Source organism: Corvus hawaiiensis, chromosome 2, assembly GCF_020740725.1.
Source record: "Corvus hawaiiensis isolate bCorHaw1 chromosome 2, bCorHaw1.pri.cur, whole genome shotgun sequence".
Classification (NCBI taxonomy): Eukaryota; Metazoa; Chordata; class Aves; order Passeriformes; family Corvidae; genus Corvus; species Corvus hawaiiensis.
Window position 1 is genome coordinate 46,763,226 of NC_063214.1, and position 19,438 is coordinate 46,782,663.

At 36.9% G+C, this 19,438-nt stretch overlaps 1 protein-coding gene across 3 annotated transcripts in view; it reads left to right on the forward strand.

Annotated features, from left to right (window-relative positions):
• Positions 1–16: 16 nt before the first annotated feature.
• The window catches only part of ATM (ATM serine/threonine kinase), a 59,994-nt gene continuing 40,572 nt past the window's right edge, over positions 17–19,438 (forward strand). For 2 of the 3 annotated variants that reach the window (XM_048294743.1, XM_048294745.1), the window contains exons 1-26: positions 17–111; positions 1,860–1,960; positions 2,046–2,158; positions 3,393–3,538; positions 3,955–4,119; positions 6,184–6,349; positions 6,628–6,866; positions 7,651–7,814; positions 8,052–8,221; positions 8,760–9,131; positions 9,685–9,879; positions 10,199–10,294; positions 10,891–11,116; positions 11,245–11,376; positions 12,085–12,210; positions 12,330–12,419; positions 13,373–13,541; positions 14,206–14,405; positions 14,971–15,053; positions 15,148–15,303; positions 15,760–15,835; positions 15,972–16,102; positions 16,463–16,583; positions 17,696–17,872; positions 18,634–18,803; positions 19,119–19,365. In XM_048294743.1, the coding sequence (XP_048150700.1) occupies positions 1,889–1,960; positions 2,046–2,158; positions 3,393–3,538; positions 3,955–4,119; positions 6,184–6,349; positions 6,628–6,866; positions 7,651–7,814; positions 8,052–8,221; positions 8,760–9,131; positions 9,685–9,879; positions 10,199–10,294; positions 10,891–11,116; positions 11,245–11,376; positions 12,085–12,210; positions 12,330–12,419; positions 13,373–13,541; positions 14,206–14,405; positions 14,971–15,053; positions 15,148–15,303; positions 15,760–15,835; positions 15,972–16,102; positions 16,463–16,583; positions 17,696–17,872; positions 18,634–18,803; positions 19,119–19,365 (4,002 nt within the window). In that variant the 5' untranslated portion in view covers positions 17–111; positions 1,860–1,888. Of the gene's footprint in view, positions 112–201; positions 307–1,859; positions 1,961–2,045; positions 2,159–3,392; positions 3,539–3,954; positions 4,120–6,183; positions 6,350–6,627; positions 6,867–7,650; positions 7,815–8,051; positions 8,222–8,759; positions 9,132–9,684; positions 9,880–10,198; positions 10,295–10,890; positions 11,117–11,244; positions 11,377–12,084; positions 12,211–12,329; positions 12,420–13,372; positions 13,542–14,205; positions 14,406–14,970; positions 15,054–15,147; positions 15,304–15,759; positions 15,836–15,971; positions 16,103–16,462; positions 16,584–17,695; positions 17,873–18,633; positions 18,804–19,118; positions 19,366–19,438 lie in introns of those variants that run through there. The other variant, XM_048294744.1, reaches the window with a different exon arrangement.

Sequence of the window (19,438 nt, forward strand, 5' to 3'; positions counted from 1 at the left end):
CCGCCGCGGCCGCTCATCCGCTTCCAGGTCCGCCCGCAGCCGCTGCTTCCACACGCGAGCCCCGCTCCGCTCCGCGCCGCCGGGAGCGGGGCTGCGTGCGCCCCGGCCGAGGTGAGGGGCCCGGGTCCGGGCGGGGCGGCCGCGGCCCCGGCTGCGGGTGCTGAGGGGCGGCTCGCGGGCTGCGGGCGCGGCGGCGGCCCGGGGTTGCCGGGGACCGGAGCTGCTGCACGGCTCTGCGTGTCCGCCTGTGCTGGGGCACCTCGCAGCGGCTTAGCCAGCTCCTCTCTCCGTGATTCGTGTTATTTGGTACGCCTTCCTTCCCTTGTGTAATTTATGTAGGGGGTGAAGGTGGCCGTCATGTGCTAGTTGGAAAACCATGTAACTAAGAAGTAGTAGGTGAATTCATTCTTGGGAATTTTCAGTGCTGCTGTTACGGCTGTTGAAATACCAACAAGTACAAACGAGAGGATTGCCGTCTTCCCCTTGAGTGCCCAGGCCCTACAGCAGACGACTCCTGTTGCCACAGTTTCCGATCAAGCACTTCAGACGCCATTAGTGTTTAACAAGTTTTTTTCTGTTTCGTTTCCAGCAAAAGCAGCAAGCTTGCTGGGTTGGGTTTATTTTGTTCCAGTGCCCAACCACCAGAGGGACAGAGAATGGTTGAGCATTGGCCCATGGAAGTGGTCGCAGCACCAACCTGCCAGAGTTCAAGAGCTGTTAGAACACTCTCAGGCATATGGTGTGATTCTTGTGTCCTGCATAGCGCCAGGAATTGGACTTCGGGGATCCTTGTGTGTCCCTTCCAACTCAGGATATTCCATGATTCTATGAAACTAGTAAAGGAGCACTTAATTTAAATGAGTGCAGTTGTACTGTACAGGCAGCCTTCACACTTAAAATGTTTTTTTTTTATACACATTTATCAGTCACCAAACCTCTGATCATACTTAGTTTCAGCCTAATCTTGATTGAAGTAAAAGGAAATAAATGCAGTCTAAGACAGTAGATATTTAAAGTTTTGCTTGTCTAAATGGCTGTTTTTATATTCTCACATAAGCAGTCAAGATGCAGTGCTGTGCGTCATGATTGCCTGTTCTCCGTTACTTATTACAGCAGCAGCATATGCTTAGAGTTACTTCCAGCTTGTGTGATCTGTCTTTACCAAACAGGGTTTCCCTTGGGTCTGCTTTAAAGGTGTAAAAGTAGAAGCATGAAAGTTATATAGAATGTCATGGCTGTGATCTGCAGCAGCATCATTTTATGTAATGCAAGGTCTAGCTAATTCCAACCTCTGTTGAGGAAGAAGAGGCATAATTTTAAGTGATTACAAAAGGAAAAAGTTGGTTTTTTCATATGACTGATGTTTAATCATCCTTTGACGTGTTGAGTGCCCCGGGGATTTGTCAACAGTGCATACCCTATGAAAATGTCCAATGTGAGGGAGGAAGAGCATTTTCCAAGTGCTGCCTTCTGGCAGCGTCAGGTTAAGAGAGCTACTGAAAGTTAGTGCTGCTTGCCAGAATGTATTCAGCTCTGTCGTTCTTACTATAACTGCACTCCCAGTTGTCTGCCCAGCTCTACTCAGTTAGCACTCATAAAAAGGGAGGAAGTCAGAGCTGTGTGAAGGGGTTCTCTGCATTTATTCTGTGACTGTTGTCTGTGGGAACAGATTATATTGACGTGAAACTGCTTCAGTTTTGCAAGCAATAAGACTGACCCAGACACAAATGAGATTTTCAGTGGAACATTGAACATCGTGGTTCTGTTTGATACTGGACTTTCAGTATACTGCAATCCCATTTGTTTTACTTGGCTGTGTGTTCAATAATTACTGTTTTATCTATTTCTTCTGTCTGCAGATACAAATGACTCTTCTTTAAGCTGAACCATGAGTCTTGCATTACACAATTTGCTTGTTTGTTGTCGTCGCCTTGAAAATGAGAAGGCTGTGGAGCGAAGGGTAACAAGTTTTCTTTTGGGGTGTGTACCTCAATTAGCAATGAAGGGGATCATAAAAAATTATTCTTCTTGTAATACATTTTCAGAAAGAAATTGAAAATTTCAAGCGACTTCTCCGTGATTCTGAAACAGTTCTCCAGCTGGACCGGAATTCTGATTCTAAACAAGGGAAGCAACTCAACTGGGATGCTGTGTTTAGGTAGTTTCTTGGTTTTGTTTGTGAATGGTCACGATTTGCTTAAATGGGACATCATTCTTTTGTTTGTCAGGCCTATTTTAATGCTTATCTTTCTGGATATTGATTTAGACTCCTTGTCAGCTTGTAAACAAGACATTACTTATCTTACTCTCTAAAGGAAGTCAATTTAAAATGGACAAAAGTGCTGCACTTAACACTTGCAGAAAACTGCTAGGAAACTGATCATTAATTGGGTAGATGCTTTTTCTTGCCAAAATAATAGTTACTTTCTTTTATTGAAAATTATCCTTTGCATCTAATTTTCAGTGTACAGTTCTTATGTAGATTACTGATAGCTTTGTTAAAGTTTCTTGTGTTGCTGAATTCCTCAAGACACAGTAGAAGGACTGTGACATGAAGTAAAAAAGATGTGCTGAGGTTTGTAGAGGCTAATCTTTGATGCAGTCTGCTTCAGGTGTACTATAAGATTGGACTAAGCATGAGTGTGCTAAGTTCTTACAGCAGCTTGAACCAGTGTTAAATTCATGTTAAAAGTTTATGTGAATTATTACTTTTCATAGAATGGTGTCTGGTGAGCTTTCCATTATGTTTTTTAATTGGAGAGCATTGGAATAGTTTTTGTTTCACACGTGTACCAAAAGTTTCATAAAGAGTCTTTGATAAATTTTGTATGTTGCTTTAGAGACAGTAGTATATTAGAAATACACGGGAGAAATACAAAAATAGAGACTCTAAACTGAATTCAAATAGTAGGCCAGAAAATCTATAACACTTACAGTGACAAAGTGAAAGGTTTAAGTTATTCATAAATTGAAAATATAATCCATGTATTAACTTTGACTGATAAAGAAATAGGATTTGAAGGCTTTCCCCAATAAAACCAATGATAAGTACTTCCTACTATTTTGTTTTATAATGTTCCAGCATAAATAAAAAGACTTAGTATTGCTTTTTTTCCTAATTTTGACTTGTATGTTTAGCATAATGCAAAGTTTTAAGGAAGGTTTGGTCCCTACACCAAGTTGCTTCTGGGTTATCTTTAAAACTTACATCTCCTTTTATAGACTGTTTTTGTCATGCTTGGACTGTAGTATATTTCAGTTGGTTTTCGTCTTTGATCATTAGAATAGTGAGAAGAACAGGAACTGACATTTTAGGCTAAAAGAACATTTTCCTATTTTACTTCAGTCATAAGTGAGCAGATCCTTGGTTAATATCTCTTTAATTTTTGAAGTGTCTTGCAGAAATATTTTCAGAAAGAGCTTAAAAACCTGCAGCTGACAAAACCAAATGCATCTGCTTCAACCCAAACTACCAGACAGAAAAAGATACAAGAAGTTGGAAGTTTGGTCAAATATTTCATCAGATGTGCTAATAAAAGTCAGTAATACGCATTATCATGTAGTTACTGGTTTGGTTTGGTACTTTGCTTTCAACTTTGAATTTTTACTTTGAAGTTAAGTTACCAATGTAGGGTTCATCTTACTTGCTTCCAGATGTTTACTATTTAATGTGAATCAGTGCCTTGTGCTCCTTTTCTGCCCTTTTTGATGTTCACAGTGCCTTTTTCTAATTACTCAATATGTTTATAACTGATATACCCTCCCATAGGTAATTTATATTTTAGAAACAGTTTAAGATGAGATTTCCTAATAGACTGTCTCAGAACTGTAGATTTTGGGGTTCTGTTGTTTTGGTTTTTTTTTAAATTAAGTAACATTTATAAACAATTAATTACAGATTTATTTGTTAGAATTTGAGTTAATTAAATAGTATCATGTTGTTTCTTCATGTAGGAGGACCCAGGCTGAAATGTCAGGAACTTCTGATTTATGTCATGGAAATTATAAGAGATCCAACAGGTTGTGCTGCTTATGGTTCTGATTGTAGTAGTATACTCCTAAAGGATATCCTCTCAGTAAGGAAATACTGGTGTGAGATATCCCAGCAGCAATGGTCAGGTAACATTTTTGAGCCTACTTAGAAATGTCTTTTCCTTTTATAGAAGCATGTCCTAGATGCGTTTTAATTCGTTGGATGCCTTGTTGTGTGAGGTAGTACACAAAATATGGAGTAAAGCAGTGTCAGCCTTGAGGGTTTACACTTGAAACAAAGCAACAAAGATTAGGAGTTGATTTTTTTTTCCTTTCTGTGTACTGTTTGTCTATTGCTTGCTGAAACATGTACTTAGTACAGTATGTATGCATGGTCTGCACAGAGCTTAACATGTGTAACAAATCCATGGAATGTGTGTGCTGGAGAACACCTCAGTAGAAGTGGTGTTGGTGTGCAGTTGTTTGCAAGTTATTAAGAACAGGCTGGTGTAGTTTTGATATAGTTAATGTATTACTGCTAAATTTTATTATCTGAGTTTTTCTGGCTTGTGAAATCCTAAAAAAACATTGAGTCGCTATATGCACATATCATACATAAAGAAAAAATGAAAAACTTACGATTTAAATAGGGGGAAATAGATGTAAAAGTTGAATAATGATTTAGTATGCAAGCCGAACTAAGTGGAAATGCAAAGATAATTTTTCACTTTTCAGGGGATTGGATTTGACTCCAAGACAGTTAATTTTTTCAGCATGGAGAAGAATGTTTATGTCTTCTGAATTATCTGACATGTACTAAGCTCTCAACTCACCTATTTTCATTTACTGATGTAAAAGAAGAGTGTTTTGAAGAGAAAAAAAGGGTATTAGAAATTTTACGGTCCAGTTTGTTTAGTGTTGTGTGTGCAAGTGTGGAGAAAGTTTAAAAGTACTGTCTTTATTTGCATAGTGTAGTGCTTTGAAGTCAGAGTTTGGATTTCTGGAAATGCTCTGCTCTGTAACTTGAGTAGAGGGGCTTAATTCATTAACTACAGAATAGAAATAAACCTGCAAAGAACTTGGAGGAGGGGTCTGGTGGTACTGTGCGTGAAAGGGGAGGCAAGAAAAACTGCTGAAGGTTGGCAAAGCAGAGTGACTGAGATGGAATCATTTAGGATGGGAGATTCCTGGAAGTGTCTAAGGCCAGGTTGGATGGGGCCCTGAGCAACCTGGTCTAGTGAAAGGTGTCCCTGTCCCCACAGCAGGGTTGGAACTGGATGATCTTTAAGGTCCTTTCCAATCCAAACCATTCTGTGATGCTGTGATTCTATGTGGTTGGGTAATTAAAGAGCCTGAGGGTGGGATCGCCAAAGTTAAATAATTTGGTACAGTTTGGCAATGGAGATAGAACTGGATGATTGAGGAGGAAGCTGGAACTGCATGGGGGCCCTGCCTGAGACTGGGAGCCAATGAGGTGCGTAAATGACAAAGTGCTGTCAGCCTGCAGCTGGGACAGAAAGTGAAGGCAGGGACTGATCCCATCAGGAGGCTGGAAGCTGGAGTTCAGAGCGGTAAACAGGACAGAAGGAATGGGTCAAGAAGCCAGGGAGGTTGAAGACAGATATTGAAGGATTTGGAGAAGGGAAACTGAGGCTGAGTGTCACTGGAAGAGAGCACAGGCATGGGGAGCCAGGGGGCGTTGCTGAGAGGTGGTTAGTTTCTTTAGGAACATGGAAATTAGCGGAGTCTGTGTATGGGCAAAAGCCACAAATGTGACAGAAGAAATGTTGACATTAGATCATAAGGAGCACAGTGGAATTCAGTTACTGAGGTGAGGCAGGGCTGAAGGCCATAAATCTAGAGGAAGTCAGACTTTAATCCGTTAAGTGAAACAAGTTGCTTTTATTAAGGGAGGGGTATGTCATCCTTTAAAGGTTACTGTAACCTTTCTAGTGATTCCACCTTAATGCTTGCTTGTAATTCTTGGGGTACAATAGAGAAGTCAGTTTTTTATTTAAGAATATAAATATATTCTTGATATAAAATCAGGAATCTGTTGCTGCTGAAAGTAAGAACATGTATTCCAGCTCTTGACCAGAGAGTGGTGGTCTCTGTATCTTTAATGCAATATTTTGTGTCAACATTTTGTAATGTAATCCTCTGTAATATATGTGTTTATACTCAGTTGTATTTTTTTTAATACATTTGCAGAGTTGCTGACCCTGTATGCCCATTTATACCTCGAATCATCTGGGAACATTAATAGAGTCTTAGTGGCTAGGATAATTCACACACTTACGAGAGGGTACTGCTTCCAAACTGATGGGTTGAGTTCCGATATGCTTGTCTTCTTTTCTAAAGCAACGCAGTCTGCAAGGTATGTTGGAAGTGCTCCTTTTGTATGCTAGAAAATAACTTATTTTAAGTATTTGGGATTAGACTTCAGTAATAACAGGTAATACTTCTTCAGACATATTTTCTTCTGTCTTTGAATATCAATTGAATAACTTCTCTAAAATACTAATAACTTCTGCATTTATTAGGCAAATAGTATTCTGAATGCTGTTACTTGCTGGTATTTACATTTAAACAATTCTTGTGAAAATAAATAAGGTAATTTATTTTGGAAGTTCAGGTGTTAGGTTTGTGTTACAGGCAGGAGAAGAACACTGCAGGCCTGGATCATATTGTTGGAGCTATGAATATCTTCTGCCACAAATTTGCTGACAACTGTCGCATACGGATTTGCAAAGTAGGGGAAGAAATTTTGCCTACAGTGCTTTACATATGGACTCAGTATAGACCAAAGGATTCCCTGAAAGAATCAATAATTGAGTTATTTCGTCTCCAAGTTCATATTCATCATCCAAAGGGTGCAAAAACTCAGGGAAGAGGTACAATAAAAAGCTTTTTTTTTTTCTTCTTTTTTTTTACTGCTGCATGTGGTTGTTCAAATTATTGTGCCAACTCTGAAGTTTCATACTGGGTCTTGGAAACATTAATGGTAGTGATGATTATTTGTCAGTAGTTTTATGGTGTAAATTAATATTGAGTGAAAGTGAAAAGGAGTTTTCAAATTTTATCGACTAAGAGCATATTAATTGTGTTAAGTCCTTTAGAGGTTGGGGCGTCTTTTAATCAAAAGGCAGTTTTAATTGCTAAATGAAGATACAAAGTCTTTGGGGATAGGAAATAATAATTTAGATTGGGTTTAGATTGCCACATGTATTGGTTTCTTACCAGGTCTATTTTAGCCCAGAAATTACTACTCTCAGTGAAGTGTGACTTACACTATAAAACTGCTCAGAGAATATAACTCAGTAATTATGTTTCTCTGTAATGGCCTATTTTAGTTCTAGCTTAATTTTTTTTTATACTTCGTACAAATCTATCCATTACCTTTTAACTGTGTTCTTTCCAGTTAGATGAAGATTTGTTTATAAGAAACTTAATTCCTACCCTAATTATTTGTATATGCTGATTAAGTTCTCTTTCATTTTTTCACTTTTTTTGCTTTATTCATTCTCCATTAGAGAATTTGCTTTTCATGCCTGCTATTTGTTGAACTTTTGTGTGCCTTACTCATATTTTGGCTGTATTTTGCATTCTCTAGGTAGGTTTACATATTGTATCGAGTGGGTGATACATGCTATCTTTTAATTGTTTTTGCATGTACAGGTGCATATGACTTAACAAAATGGCAAAGCATCTTACATAACCTGTATGATCTGCTGGTGAATGAAATAAATCTCATCAGTAGCAGAGGGAAGTATTCTTCAGTCTCACGTAATGTTGCTGTAAAGGAAAATTTAATTGAGTTAATGGCTGATATTTGTCATCAGGTAACATTTTTATTTGAATATAAGGTTGACTATATAATTACTAAGTTGTATGTTTTGCTGAAATATTCATACCTTTTGTCTGTGTTCTGTTGGGTTTTGTTAATTCTGTACAGTTTAGAAATGTATTAGACTGTATTTCACTGGTGTTTCTTGTTAGGCTCTAAGCATTTCAGTTTTCATGTAAATACTGCTGCTTTTTTTAAAATTTGCATACTTTTTAATTTCTCTTTATGAAAGGTTTTTACAGAGGATACCAAAGTCCTTGAAATTACCCAGTCATATGCTGTTTCACAAAGAGAGTCCTGTGAGGACACGGTGCCAAACAAGCGCAGGAGGATTGAGCTTGGCTGGGGGGTCATTCGAGACAACGTGCAAAGATCCCAGAAGGATTTTGATGTCATACCTTGGTAATAACATCTTTGCATGGAAAACATATCACTCCAGACATCTTTTTGTATTTAACCTTCTTCCTGAATATGCTGTGCATTTAAGTTGGGTGTCTGCACATGCTGTAATTACCTATCTAAGCAGTGAACTTGGTGTCAGAGCGTTTGGAAACCTGCTTTAAGCTAGCTGTGTCGTAGTACAGTAACCATTAAGAGTTTGGCCATTTTGGACTAGTTCATACAGTTTTATTTAATACTTGTCCTGAAAACTGTTCCAAGGCCTGGCTTCTTTCCTTGGACATTGATTGAGGGGTATTTTGTTTGCCACAAGGGACTTCTGAATTGTAGGAAATTGTTAGTGATAGTGAGGCTAGATGAGCAGTCTATACAAGTAAAAATGGTAGAAATACTGAATCTTTAACTTTTGATAAACAAATCAACTCAATACTGCAAAGTATAAATGAGAAATGGCAATTGGAGAAAGCTTTGTTGTGTGTTCCTTCTGAAAATACAAATTTCTGTGTATTTGGTATTAATTGCTTCACTTTGTGCTTTCAAGGTTACAGATTACAAGTCAGTTAATATCCAAGTATCCCATGAGTCTTCCTAACAGTGAGCTGCCTGCCTTGCTCAATGTCCTTCATCAGTTACTGCCTCAGCAGCGCCGAGGAGAAAGGACCCCATACGTGCTGAAGTGTCTCACAGAGGTAGCTTTGTGTCAAAACCAGAAAACTGATTTGAAGAGCACCCTCAAGCTGGAGCTCCAGAGAACCTGGGCAAAGATCTGGACTCTGACCATTCGCAGTGTAAGCCTTCAGCAAATTGAAGCGGAGAGCTTTGGGCTGCTTGGAGCTATGATTCAAGGGAACCTTGTTGTAACAGATAAAGAACTCTGGAAGATATTTTCAGGACCTGCATGCAAACCTTCAAGGTAAAATGGAAGCAAGGATAGTGTTTTGTGTCTGATTCATATTTCTCTTCACTGTGCAACCAAAACCACTGTGTTAATCAATATTATTGTTGTTGTGACTGTGTTTCTATTTGGGAACTGCACACATTAGCGTTCAAAGCATTTGATATGATCATAAATACATAGTAAGACTGAAAGCAGAGGCAGAAGAGGAGAGGCAAGCATCTTCACATTTAGAGTATACTAAAATGTAAAATGGACTAAAAATTTAAAAATCTGACTAACAGATAAATGTTGATTTTTTTGAAGTTAAGGAGTATGTTTTCTTTTAAATTTTCATTGGGAAATAAATACGCTGAAATAGTCTTTAAGATAGATAGGAAATGTCTGTAATAGCCAAGAAAAATGAAAGTGCGAAGATTTTAACGAGGGAGTTGACCAATATGCATGCTTGTTGACTTGGTTATGTACTTGATGCTGCCTGTGCATGCAGAAATACTGGCTTTGTTGTAGAGTGCTGATCAACAAATACCACATGGTTTCTCACAAATCCTCTGTTTCATTTTTGTTGCAGTTCTGCTGTATGTTGTTTATCTTTAGTGATGTCTACCTGCTCAGTGCCAGAAAATTTGGACATAGGAATGGAACAGAATAATTCTGAAAGAAATCTGGGTTCTGTGTTAAGGGAGGCAATAATGAAATGGCTCCTGTCCAGCTGTTTGGAGGAAGAAATAGAAGAATGTGCCGAGTTGCCTCCTGTGCTCTGCAGGTAAAGCTTTTGTGGCATAATTTTACATGTAAGCTCACTGTGTAACACAAAAAATTCTGCAGGGAAAAATGTATTATATTAAAGCTTAAGCAGAGTCTGTAGGGTTTTTAAGCTTCCTGTAAAATATCATTCTGGAGATATAATTTGGTTATCTGTCCATATCATAGCAGATATGTGACCTATGCATTAGAAATCTTCAGTGAAAACTTACATTTCTTTGAAGATACACTGTTAGTCTGGTTAATGTTCGGGTGTACTTCAGGAATCCTAAGACCTTGTCTCATTGCAAGAAAATAAAAAGAAATTTTCTTTTTTACAGTGATTTTCCTCATCTTGTATTACAAAAAATTCTTGTGAGCCTTACAATGAAGAACTGCAGAGCTGCCATAATCTTTTTCCTAAATGAGGCTAAATGGTATGTTTTTAAGTTAATCATTAGAGAAGCTTAAGTTGGGAATGCTGCTGCACCTTTCACCAGTGCATATCTTCAAGCCTTTGGACTATATCCTGTTCTTAATGAAATTAAAATGTGTATAACTTGTTTGGATGCAAGATAAAACTTACCTACTAGAAGTTAAAAATACTAGTTTCAGGGGTTTTGTGGATTTCTGGTCCAACTGTGTAAAGCAGGCCGAGGTCAGGGATCCTAACACAATGCAGATGCTGCTCCATAACTGCAGGAGAAGTATGTTTTCTTCTAAATTTTTATTTGGAAATGACTACGCTGAAATAGTCTTTAAGATAGATAGGAAATGTCTGTAATAGCCAAGGAGAAGGTGTGATCTGTGTGCAGGCTTCATGTTTCCTTACAGTTCAGGTAGAACTAAAATGGTAGTGTCCATTCCACAGGGAAAGTCATGTCAGAAAGTAAAGGTCAACCAGGGTTTGGAAGCACAAAAAGATAAAATATTTTATTTTGCTTTTGTATATTTCTTGTATTTAAGTAATAGTTTTTAAGACTTTTGAGTTATACACTGGCTGCTAAAATAAAAACTGTGTCTCTTCTTCAAGTGAGCAACACGTGCAAGGGAAAGAAGAAAACAATTTTTCTGATGTTGAAGAGCTGTACCTGCAGACAACATTTGATGAAATGGATATTTTCACTAACTTTGCAGTAAATGTTACAGATAAAAATGTGACTGGTTCCAGACTTGCCATCAACCAAAATCTTAGGGAAACACTGGAGAACTGCCTTTTAGCAATGTCGGAAAAGCTTTTAAGCAGTTGTGGTCCTAAGGTAAGTTAGAAATTATTGTTACATCCTTACGTTTGTGCTCCCAAACAATCTGTTTTCAAGGCAAAGTATATGGATTCTGTATTTTGTGGTGATGAAGCACTGGTATTTATACGGTGTATTTGATTTAGTCTAAGGTTGTTGCTGCTGAACACCTTGTCCGATGCGTCAGTCTCTTGGTTGGTGTTCTGGGTTGCTATTGCTACACCGGTATTTTTAAAGAGGAGGATGCCTGTAAGTCAGCCTTGTTCCAGAATGCTAAGGTAAGCAGTAATGCATTTGGGACCTATTAAAAATGAAATAAAGCATTGAATATAAATTAATTCATAAAATTTTGTTTGTATTGACACATTTTCAGAGCACAGGTATCTCCTCAGAAAAAGGCAGCTTAGGGAGGTTTAAGCATGCCACTGCTGCTGAAGGAGAGGAGTCACTGAAATTCTGTCAGTCTGCCGAGGCACGAGTTTTGCAGTGGAGATTATTCTAGATATTGATACATTTCTGAGTCACACCTTTCAAAAAAATGGAAGTCATTGACATGTAGACAAAGGACTAATTATAGGATATCAAGTCCTTTCATATATAGGTCTTTTATTCAGGAATTTGAGATAATTTGATGGTTCAAACCAGTATGAAGACAGCTATTGCTATTATTTTTATTATTGCTACTATCCAAGGTGGTTTCTTGCTTAAACACAGAAACCCAAAACTTACACTTTGTGGAGATATGCTGTATTTTTCTTTTGTGATGAAAATATTAGTGTTTCAAGCATGTCTAGGCCATGGTTTTGTCACTTCTTGAGCAAAATCACGAAAAAATGTGGATTAAATGATGCACACTATGAACATCAAAGTTGTATGAATGAGAATGTATGAATGGGAATCGTATCCTTTTGTCTTTATGTGTGTGCTATACAAGTGTCAGTGTATAAGGGCATTTCACTGAAGTTTCTGTGTTATATTTTTACTAGTCTCTCATTCATTATGCTGGAGAAAGCATTTCTCAGTCTAAGAACAAACTAAATGAAGATACCCAGATCAACATGCTGAGGACTTTGATAGTGCAGTGTACTAAATGTTTGTGCAATTGTACCAAGGTAAAATTTATAGAAATTTTAATTTCTTTCTTCATTAATGAGTTCAGAAAATTGAGTAGCATACCTATAATTCCTGAAAAAAAAAAATTAATCTATCTGTACATCTTGCTTCCTTACAGAGCAGTGCTAATAAGATGCTGTCTAATATATTCCTGCGTTTGTTAACATCAAAATTCATGAATGATCTCATAGATATTTGCAAGAATCTGGTAAGTACATTCTGTCTGTTTCTGATTGCAGTGCTCTTCTGTGAGAGGATTGTTTTTACAGCACAATAATCTGGAAGCAAACCAAATGAGATACATATTATTGAAAAACATAAATTGAAATACATTGAGTTTTATAGAGAATTCCTAACCGGAAACATTTCTAATTTAGCATTTGAACACAGACTTAGGGTAAGAAGAAGAGCAGATGGATAACATTTGATCAAGGTTAGCATTCCAGTTCACATTAAAAAACAAATTTATGCTATTTTTCATTTTTATAATACTTTGTTACAGTAGAAGTATATACAAAAGAATTCTATAACACATGACATTTAACTTTAATGCACTTGCAAAGGAGGGGGTTTTTTGTGTTTATTATGTGGGTATTAAATCTAACTGTAAATGACTCCTTTCTCGCTGGGAAAAGTGGAAGTGTGGCACATCACTGTGTTTAGAACAATTCTTAAAACTTCTCTTTTTGGCACATTGTGCTGTAGTCAGGTCTGGGTAGGAAAGTTCCTTTGTTTTTTCAGATGAGGAAGAGCTGGGGGTTTTGCCTTGTGTTGTCATCTGGTTGGGAAAGTAGTAATTAGTGTTCCCGCAAAAAGTCACGTAACTCATTTTCATTTCTCTGTAACTTTGAAGTGTGGTGAGAAGTTGGTGAGTCTTACAAAGAGAAGTGTTTTTAAAAAACTAACACTGTCCTTGGCAGAATCTAAAACGCAGAGGTCAGTATCTGTCTGAGGAAGAGTCTATCCTAAAGAGAATAGTTTAGACAATGTATAGGAAACAGGTTTATCACAAAGGATGAAATTCATCAATTCTGCGTCACCTTTACGTCTTCACCTGTTCTAGTTCACTGGGAAACTGCAGTGTCTCTCCTTGTGCTATGTCTGTGGTGTTTCATCTGTTCCTAAAAGCCAACTTTAAAAGGATGTGGTGTTTTTTGTCAGATGACAGTTACTGGAAAGCCAAATGTATTGGGAGAAGTGGATCTCAGGAATGATCCTGAGGAGAGTATAATGGAAGTAGATAACCGGGTATCTGATGATCTGTTTGATGATCATTCAGTGACTGACATCAGTGATACAAATGAATCTGGTGACATGCAGAGTGTAACAGGTAAGTATTCCCTATGTCCAAAACTACTTCCAAAAGCTTGTTTTTGCAAATATCTCTTTGCTTGAAAGGTAGTGGGGTGCAAAATTGAGCTCCTTTATTAGTAGTTGAAGCAGGTGGTGGTTGAACCAGGTACTTTCTAAGCAAGAATAATTTTCATCAGTGTTTTAAAGATGTTAATGAAGTGTTCTAGTTCATTTAGAAAAGAGAAGTTTATTTTTTATTTTATAAATAAAATAATGCAAGAAGAGAAGCTGTAACTAACTTTTTCAAAGTCAGGCAGAAGTTTTGGCAAGGAAAATACTACAAAATAAGTCTGTAGAATACTTGTCTCTCAACAGATTGTGCTTCATTCTTTTAAAAATAGTCCTATTTAACTTTTCTCCTTTTGCTGATTAATAATTCTTGACACTATATCTGGACCTTCAGAGGGACAGGAGCATGAGTCTGTCTGTTTATTCCTGTTAAGGGCTAGAAGTACTGATGTTATCTTTTGTTTTAAATTCTTACTTCAAATGCCCTAACTGCTCAATAACAAATGAACATAAAGGTTGCTTGTACTCTATCTTTTTTGGGAACTTATATTAGTTTTGTAAAGACCTAAAACGTTACCACCTCTTCTACTGTCCTTGGAGAAGCATTTCTTACATGAAAATATTATTTCTAGGTGCTTTGAGTCCATTAGCTGAAGAACAGTTGACAAAGCAGGATTTGCTTCTCCTTGAAATTGTGAGGTTCTTGTGTATTTGTGTGACTACAGTCCGAGTTCAGACAGTGAGCTTCCGAGCCTCTGATATTCGGAGGAGGCTGTTAATGCTGACTGAAGGCAGTGTCTTTGATAGCACTAAGCCACTGCATCTGCACATGGTGAGTATGAGGGGTTTTTACAGCAGGCCCACTTCTGTCATTGTACTGTTACTACATTTGCATAGTCTTCTCAATTGTATATTGTCTTCCTCCTGTCATCAGTCTCCTGAGAAGACTTAGAATGGCTACATTTGGTGTTTTTGAAGTGTGTTGTGGTTGGGAAAACAGCAGTTTGAATTTGTAAGCCAGAAAATAAAAGAGTTGAGAAATATAAATATCTTGCCTTTATCATTAATTATTTGTTAAAGAACTAGAAATAGTCTCTGTGGTAGAATAATATCTGTGGCTTGGTTTAAAAGGGAAATATTTTTCACTGCAAGATCTCAGAATTTCATTATTTATATTACTGTGTGACGGTGTTTGCATGAAAAGGTGACCAATCTAACACGCAATCGCTGACAATAGCAATCTTTGCTGCATGGTTTTGTGTAAGACTTAACAAAAAAGTTTCCTCATTTTTCTTTTTGTAGACTTATTTTCTTAAGTACTATTTTGCATTTTGGTTTTGTTTGCTTTTTTTATTCCATTTGGGTATTTTATTCCATTTGGTTTCGTTATTCCACAGTACTTGATCCTGTTGAAGGAGCTCCCTACTGAAGAACACCTCTTGCCTGCAGTCGATGTTGATATGCTTCTTAAGCCTCTTTCGTAAGAAAGAAACTATTCAGCATGTTTTACATCCCTTTGAGGAGATTTGGTGGCTTTTTCAAGACCTTTCTTTCTTTCTTTCTTTCTTTCACAGTACTGTGTGTTCTTTATATCGTCGAGATCAAGAAGTTTGTAAAGTAATCCTAAATAATTTGCTCCCTATAGCAGTAGGGTTGGCCCAGTTGGATGAACATGCTGAAGAGACAGGGAATGCCAAAGGACAGTTTTTGACAGTTGTTGGAGCCTTTTGGTATGTTATTTAATGCAGAAGTCTGTCGGACATAAAATTTTTGATTTTTAGTTTTTATCTTTGCTATCAGTAAGAAGACTGCAGTGCTGCTGTGTGTTGCTGTTTGTGTGTACTGTGGAATTTTTATCCAGCATTTAATTTTTCTGATTTTCTGTGTCATGCTATATTTATAGAAAAAAATTAATCCTTAAGATAGTGTTAGAATAATAAACACTGTACTGTTGTGTATAAACAAAGACTGATTCTATGCTGAATTGCATCAGTAATTATAACAAGTTATAACTTCAGCAACCAAAAAAGAATGTTGTTTGCAGTTACCAATTAAAATGTCAAATTCTCTTAAACATGCCCATGGAGCACAAAAGAATCAACTGTGAGCAGCAGAAGCTAACTTGCTAGAATGTTTCTTAAAATTGTGGGCAACTTTTTCCTTTAATCGAGTATTCCTTGTTTTAGGCATTTATCTCAAGGAGGGAAATGCACAGCATCAGTAAGAGTGGCCCTTTTAAACTGCATGAAAGCCCTACTTGAGGTAATCCCGGATTTTCTGGCATTCATTAGCATACTCAATACTTACTTAAGATGTACTTAAAAACAGTGTCTAAAGATCTTCTGCGTATTTCTGTGTGTCTTCTGTACATTTAAATCACAATATTAATTTTCTTCAGGTTGATCCTCTTTGCAAGTGGGCGATCCTTAATGTGAAAAATGAAGATCTACCTGTGAGCGATGCTTTCCCACATTTCCTTGCAGACAGTCACCATCAAGTTCGCATTCTTGCTGCAAGGTCAATTACCAGGTGATAATGTAGATATTTTTTCTGTTTATAAGAATAATGCTTCATTTCACTTAACTGGGATTAAGTCACTTGGGATACTGCATAGCTGCTCTTCTCGATACTTCTGGAACTTCAATCTTGACGGACTATAAAAGCCTACCAAATTTTGTTGAAGTGTTTAGACTTTGTCTATATTTCAATTATTCTGTGATGTGAGAGATCGATACATAGAAAGAAACTGCTCTAGAAGAAAGTAAAGAAAAATCAATATAAGGAAATTAAGACAAAAATAATTATATTCAGAAAATCAGAACCTTATTGATACAACATACAGTAATTCTGTAGTGCTACGCTAATAATTATTATTCTTTTTTTTTGAAGTTTGTTTCAAGATGTGAAACAGAGAGATTCTTCTGGAATGTCAAAACCTCTTCCCCTGAAGCTCCAGCAAAAGGCTTTTGAGAATGCATATCTCAGAGTTCAGGAAGGAATGAGCAATCTGGTACCAACATCTAGTCATTAGTTTTGCCTGGTTTTGATCTTTTGAATAAAATTGCTTTTAACATGATCATGTTTAGTTTTCCAGAAGCATTAATTCTTCTGGACTTCTGGTAATCTGAGATGGTGAAACAAAGTAATAGGAAATTCCTTTCTCATCCAGTCACTCACAGTTTCACCCATATTAGAAGTTTGTAAATTTGTAAATTGTATGTTTCAGACTGCTCTTCTGTATCATACTATTTGTTGTTGCAGGCTCAGTACTGTAACACTTCAAAATCATAGAAAAATGTAGCCTCAATAATCTAGAAAACATATAAATAATGAATAAGGGGCAATGTAAATTAAATCTTGTGTTTACACAGTATAAAACCAAATTTGTAAATTTCAGAAGGATCATGTTTCTAGTGGTATTAGAGCAAGCTTTTTCACAAAATTGAGATTTGCTTAAAATTTTGAACTATTCAGAAGCTTGAAGTGAAGGAAAAGTTACACTTCAGTGCAGTGACTGGAAATACAGTGGTGTGGTATAGTACTGTGGAATTTTTTTAACTATTAATTTTTCTTTTAATGTCTTTCACTTTTCCTCCTTCCTTGCTACCATGCTAAGTCATCTACTTCATCTGCATTTTCCTTTTTTTTCTGTCATGCTGTTATCTACCTGCATGTCGTCTCTCTGCTGCATTTTCCTCTGTTCCCTTTGCCTGCTGTGTACCCTGGCCTTGCTGCTGAGGTCTCATCTCTGTCATCTTGTTTCATCCCTCTGTACTGTCACCTCCAGCTCTTTGTCATCGTCTTGTTTCTGTGTTGCTTTGAGTCCTTGTTCTGTCCCCTCAGCTTGGCAGTGTCTGTTAACTTCTCCCCTTTCATTGCAGTTTCTTGTTGCTTTTATTTAAACTCATTACCTGGCAACACCATGCCTTAATGAGGAGAATTGCCTTTGAATGGCAAGGTAGTTCTTCCCTATGTGCATCAAGGAGTAAAAAAAGGAGACTAGACATGTTCAGCAGTATTTATGTCAGTGCCCTTAATTTTAAATTATTTATGATCATTTATTAACTAGGGAATTGCTTTAACAGAATATTTGTCCAAGTTCTTCGTAATTTCTTATTGAAGGTCAGAGGTGATGTAAGTCCTGAAGATCTTTTGGACAAACAGGGTAATGGAAAAGCAGTTCTTCTGATGCTTATAACCATGGTTCTGTGCTGCAGTCCAGTCTGTGAAAAGCAAGCTCTGTTTGCTATTTGCCAGTCTGTGAAAGAGAATGGATTAGAACCTCACCTTGTGAAAAAGGCAAGTCTAACATTTTATTTTATATTTAGGTTATAAATTAAGGGTAGGTTACAATTGGAAGCTACAAAATGTTTATCTCAGTATTGAAATTTGTTAAATATTGTAAAGGTATGACTAACGTGGTACTTACATAACTGAATTAATTTGTCTTTATATTTAATGACTTACATAGAAATAATGAAATCATTAAAGGCAATTTTAATGGGAAATCTTGTATGTTCAAAGCACAGATCTGAAATACAAATAGACTTTTATACATTGAATATTGCAGATCTCATTTAGAAAAATCATTCTACCCAGTGGAAGCAAGTTTTCCTATGTGGAAAATATGTAAAATAAATGCAGAGTATTGGAAGATGGTATGTGTTGTGTGGAATTCTATTTTGAAGTTCACAAGGGTGTACTGAAATTATTGCTGTTTATACTTCAGCCTTTCATGCTAGTCATTTTTTAAGTCCACATGTTCCTTTTATCCTTTTTTTCTACTCACTGCTTCCTGTTTTTGTACACAGTCTGTACCGTGCAAAATGGGCACTGACCATCCTTTCTTAACTTGTGTGGGTTAGTTGTAGTTCCTTGATTGCCCTCTTCTGAGATATGGCAAAACAAATAGTAAAATGGCTTATGCTAAACAGGAGCTGAGTTACACAAATAATTCATTAAAAGGCTGGGGTGTACACATGGAGGTGTAATATTGTCAGTTTGCCATAGTACCATGTACTCCCTACACTATTTTCGCAATCTTAATTCATGCATTTCAGGTTTTGAAAAAAGTATCTGACATTTTTGGCTATAAAAGTATAGAAGACTTCATGACATCCCATTTAGACTATTTGGTGATGGAGTGGCTGAAAATAAATGACAGTGGATATAGCCTGTCTGCTTTTCCTTACGTTCTTCTGAACTATACTAGCCTTGAGGAGTTCTACAGGTAAGTTTGCTATATAAAAGCATTACTTAGATTTTATTTACAATTGTGACACTGGGTCTCAAATTGCTAAATATAGTAATTAATCAGAATTTTGTTGTAAGGTGATGTATTGAGAACTTTTGAAATGTATTCTAAGCATCACGTGTATTATATTTATGCAGGTAAGATTTTTTTTGTGTGTGCGTGTGTAGCAGTAGCTAAACAGTGGTTATAAGTTTAGTTATACAGTAGAGGAATGGTATTTGCTCTAAGATGCTCGAGGTTTTTTTAAAAAGTAATTTAAGGACATTTTGGAAATGTATTTGCTATGTGTAGGTCTTGTTACAAAGTTCTGGTTCCACACCTGGTAATTAGAAGTCAGTTTGAAGATGTGAAATCACTTGCCAACAAGATTGAAAAAGACTGGAGACAAGTTCTGGCAGACTGTTTTCCAAAGTTACTTGTCAATATCCTCCCATACTTTGTCTATCAAAGCCATGGAAAGAGTGAAGTAGCAGAGCAAAGAGAAATGGCTTCTAAAGTCTACGACAGGCTTAAGGATGAAAACTGCTTAGGAAAACAGGTAGGTATCCATTTAAAATGTGTAAATTGAGTTCTGTGGTGTTTAACAGACCAGAAAGAAACATTTATGTATT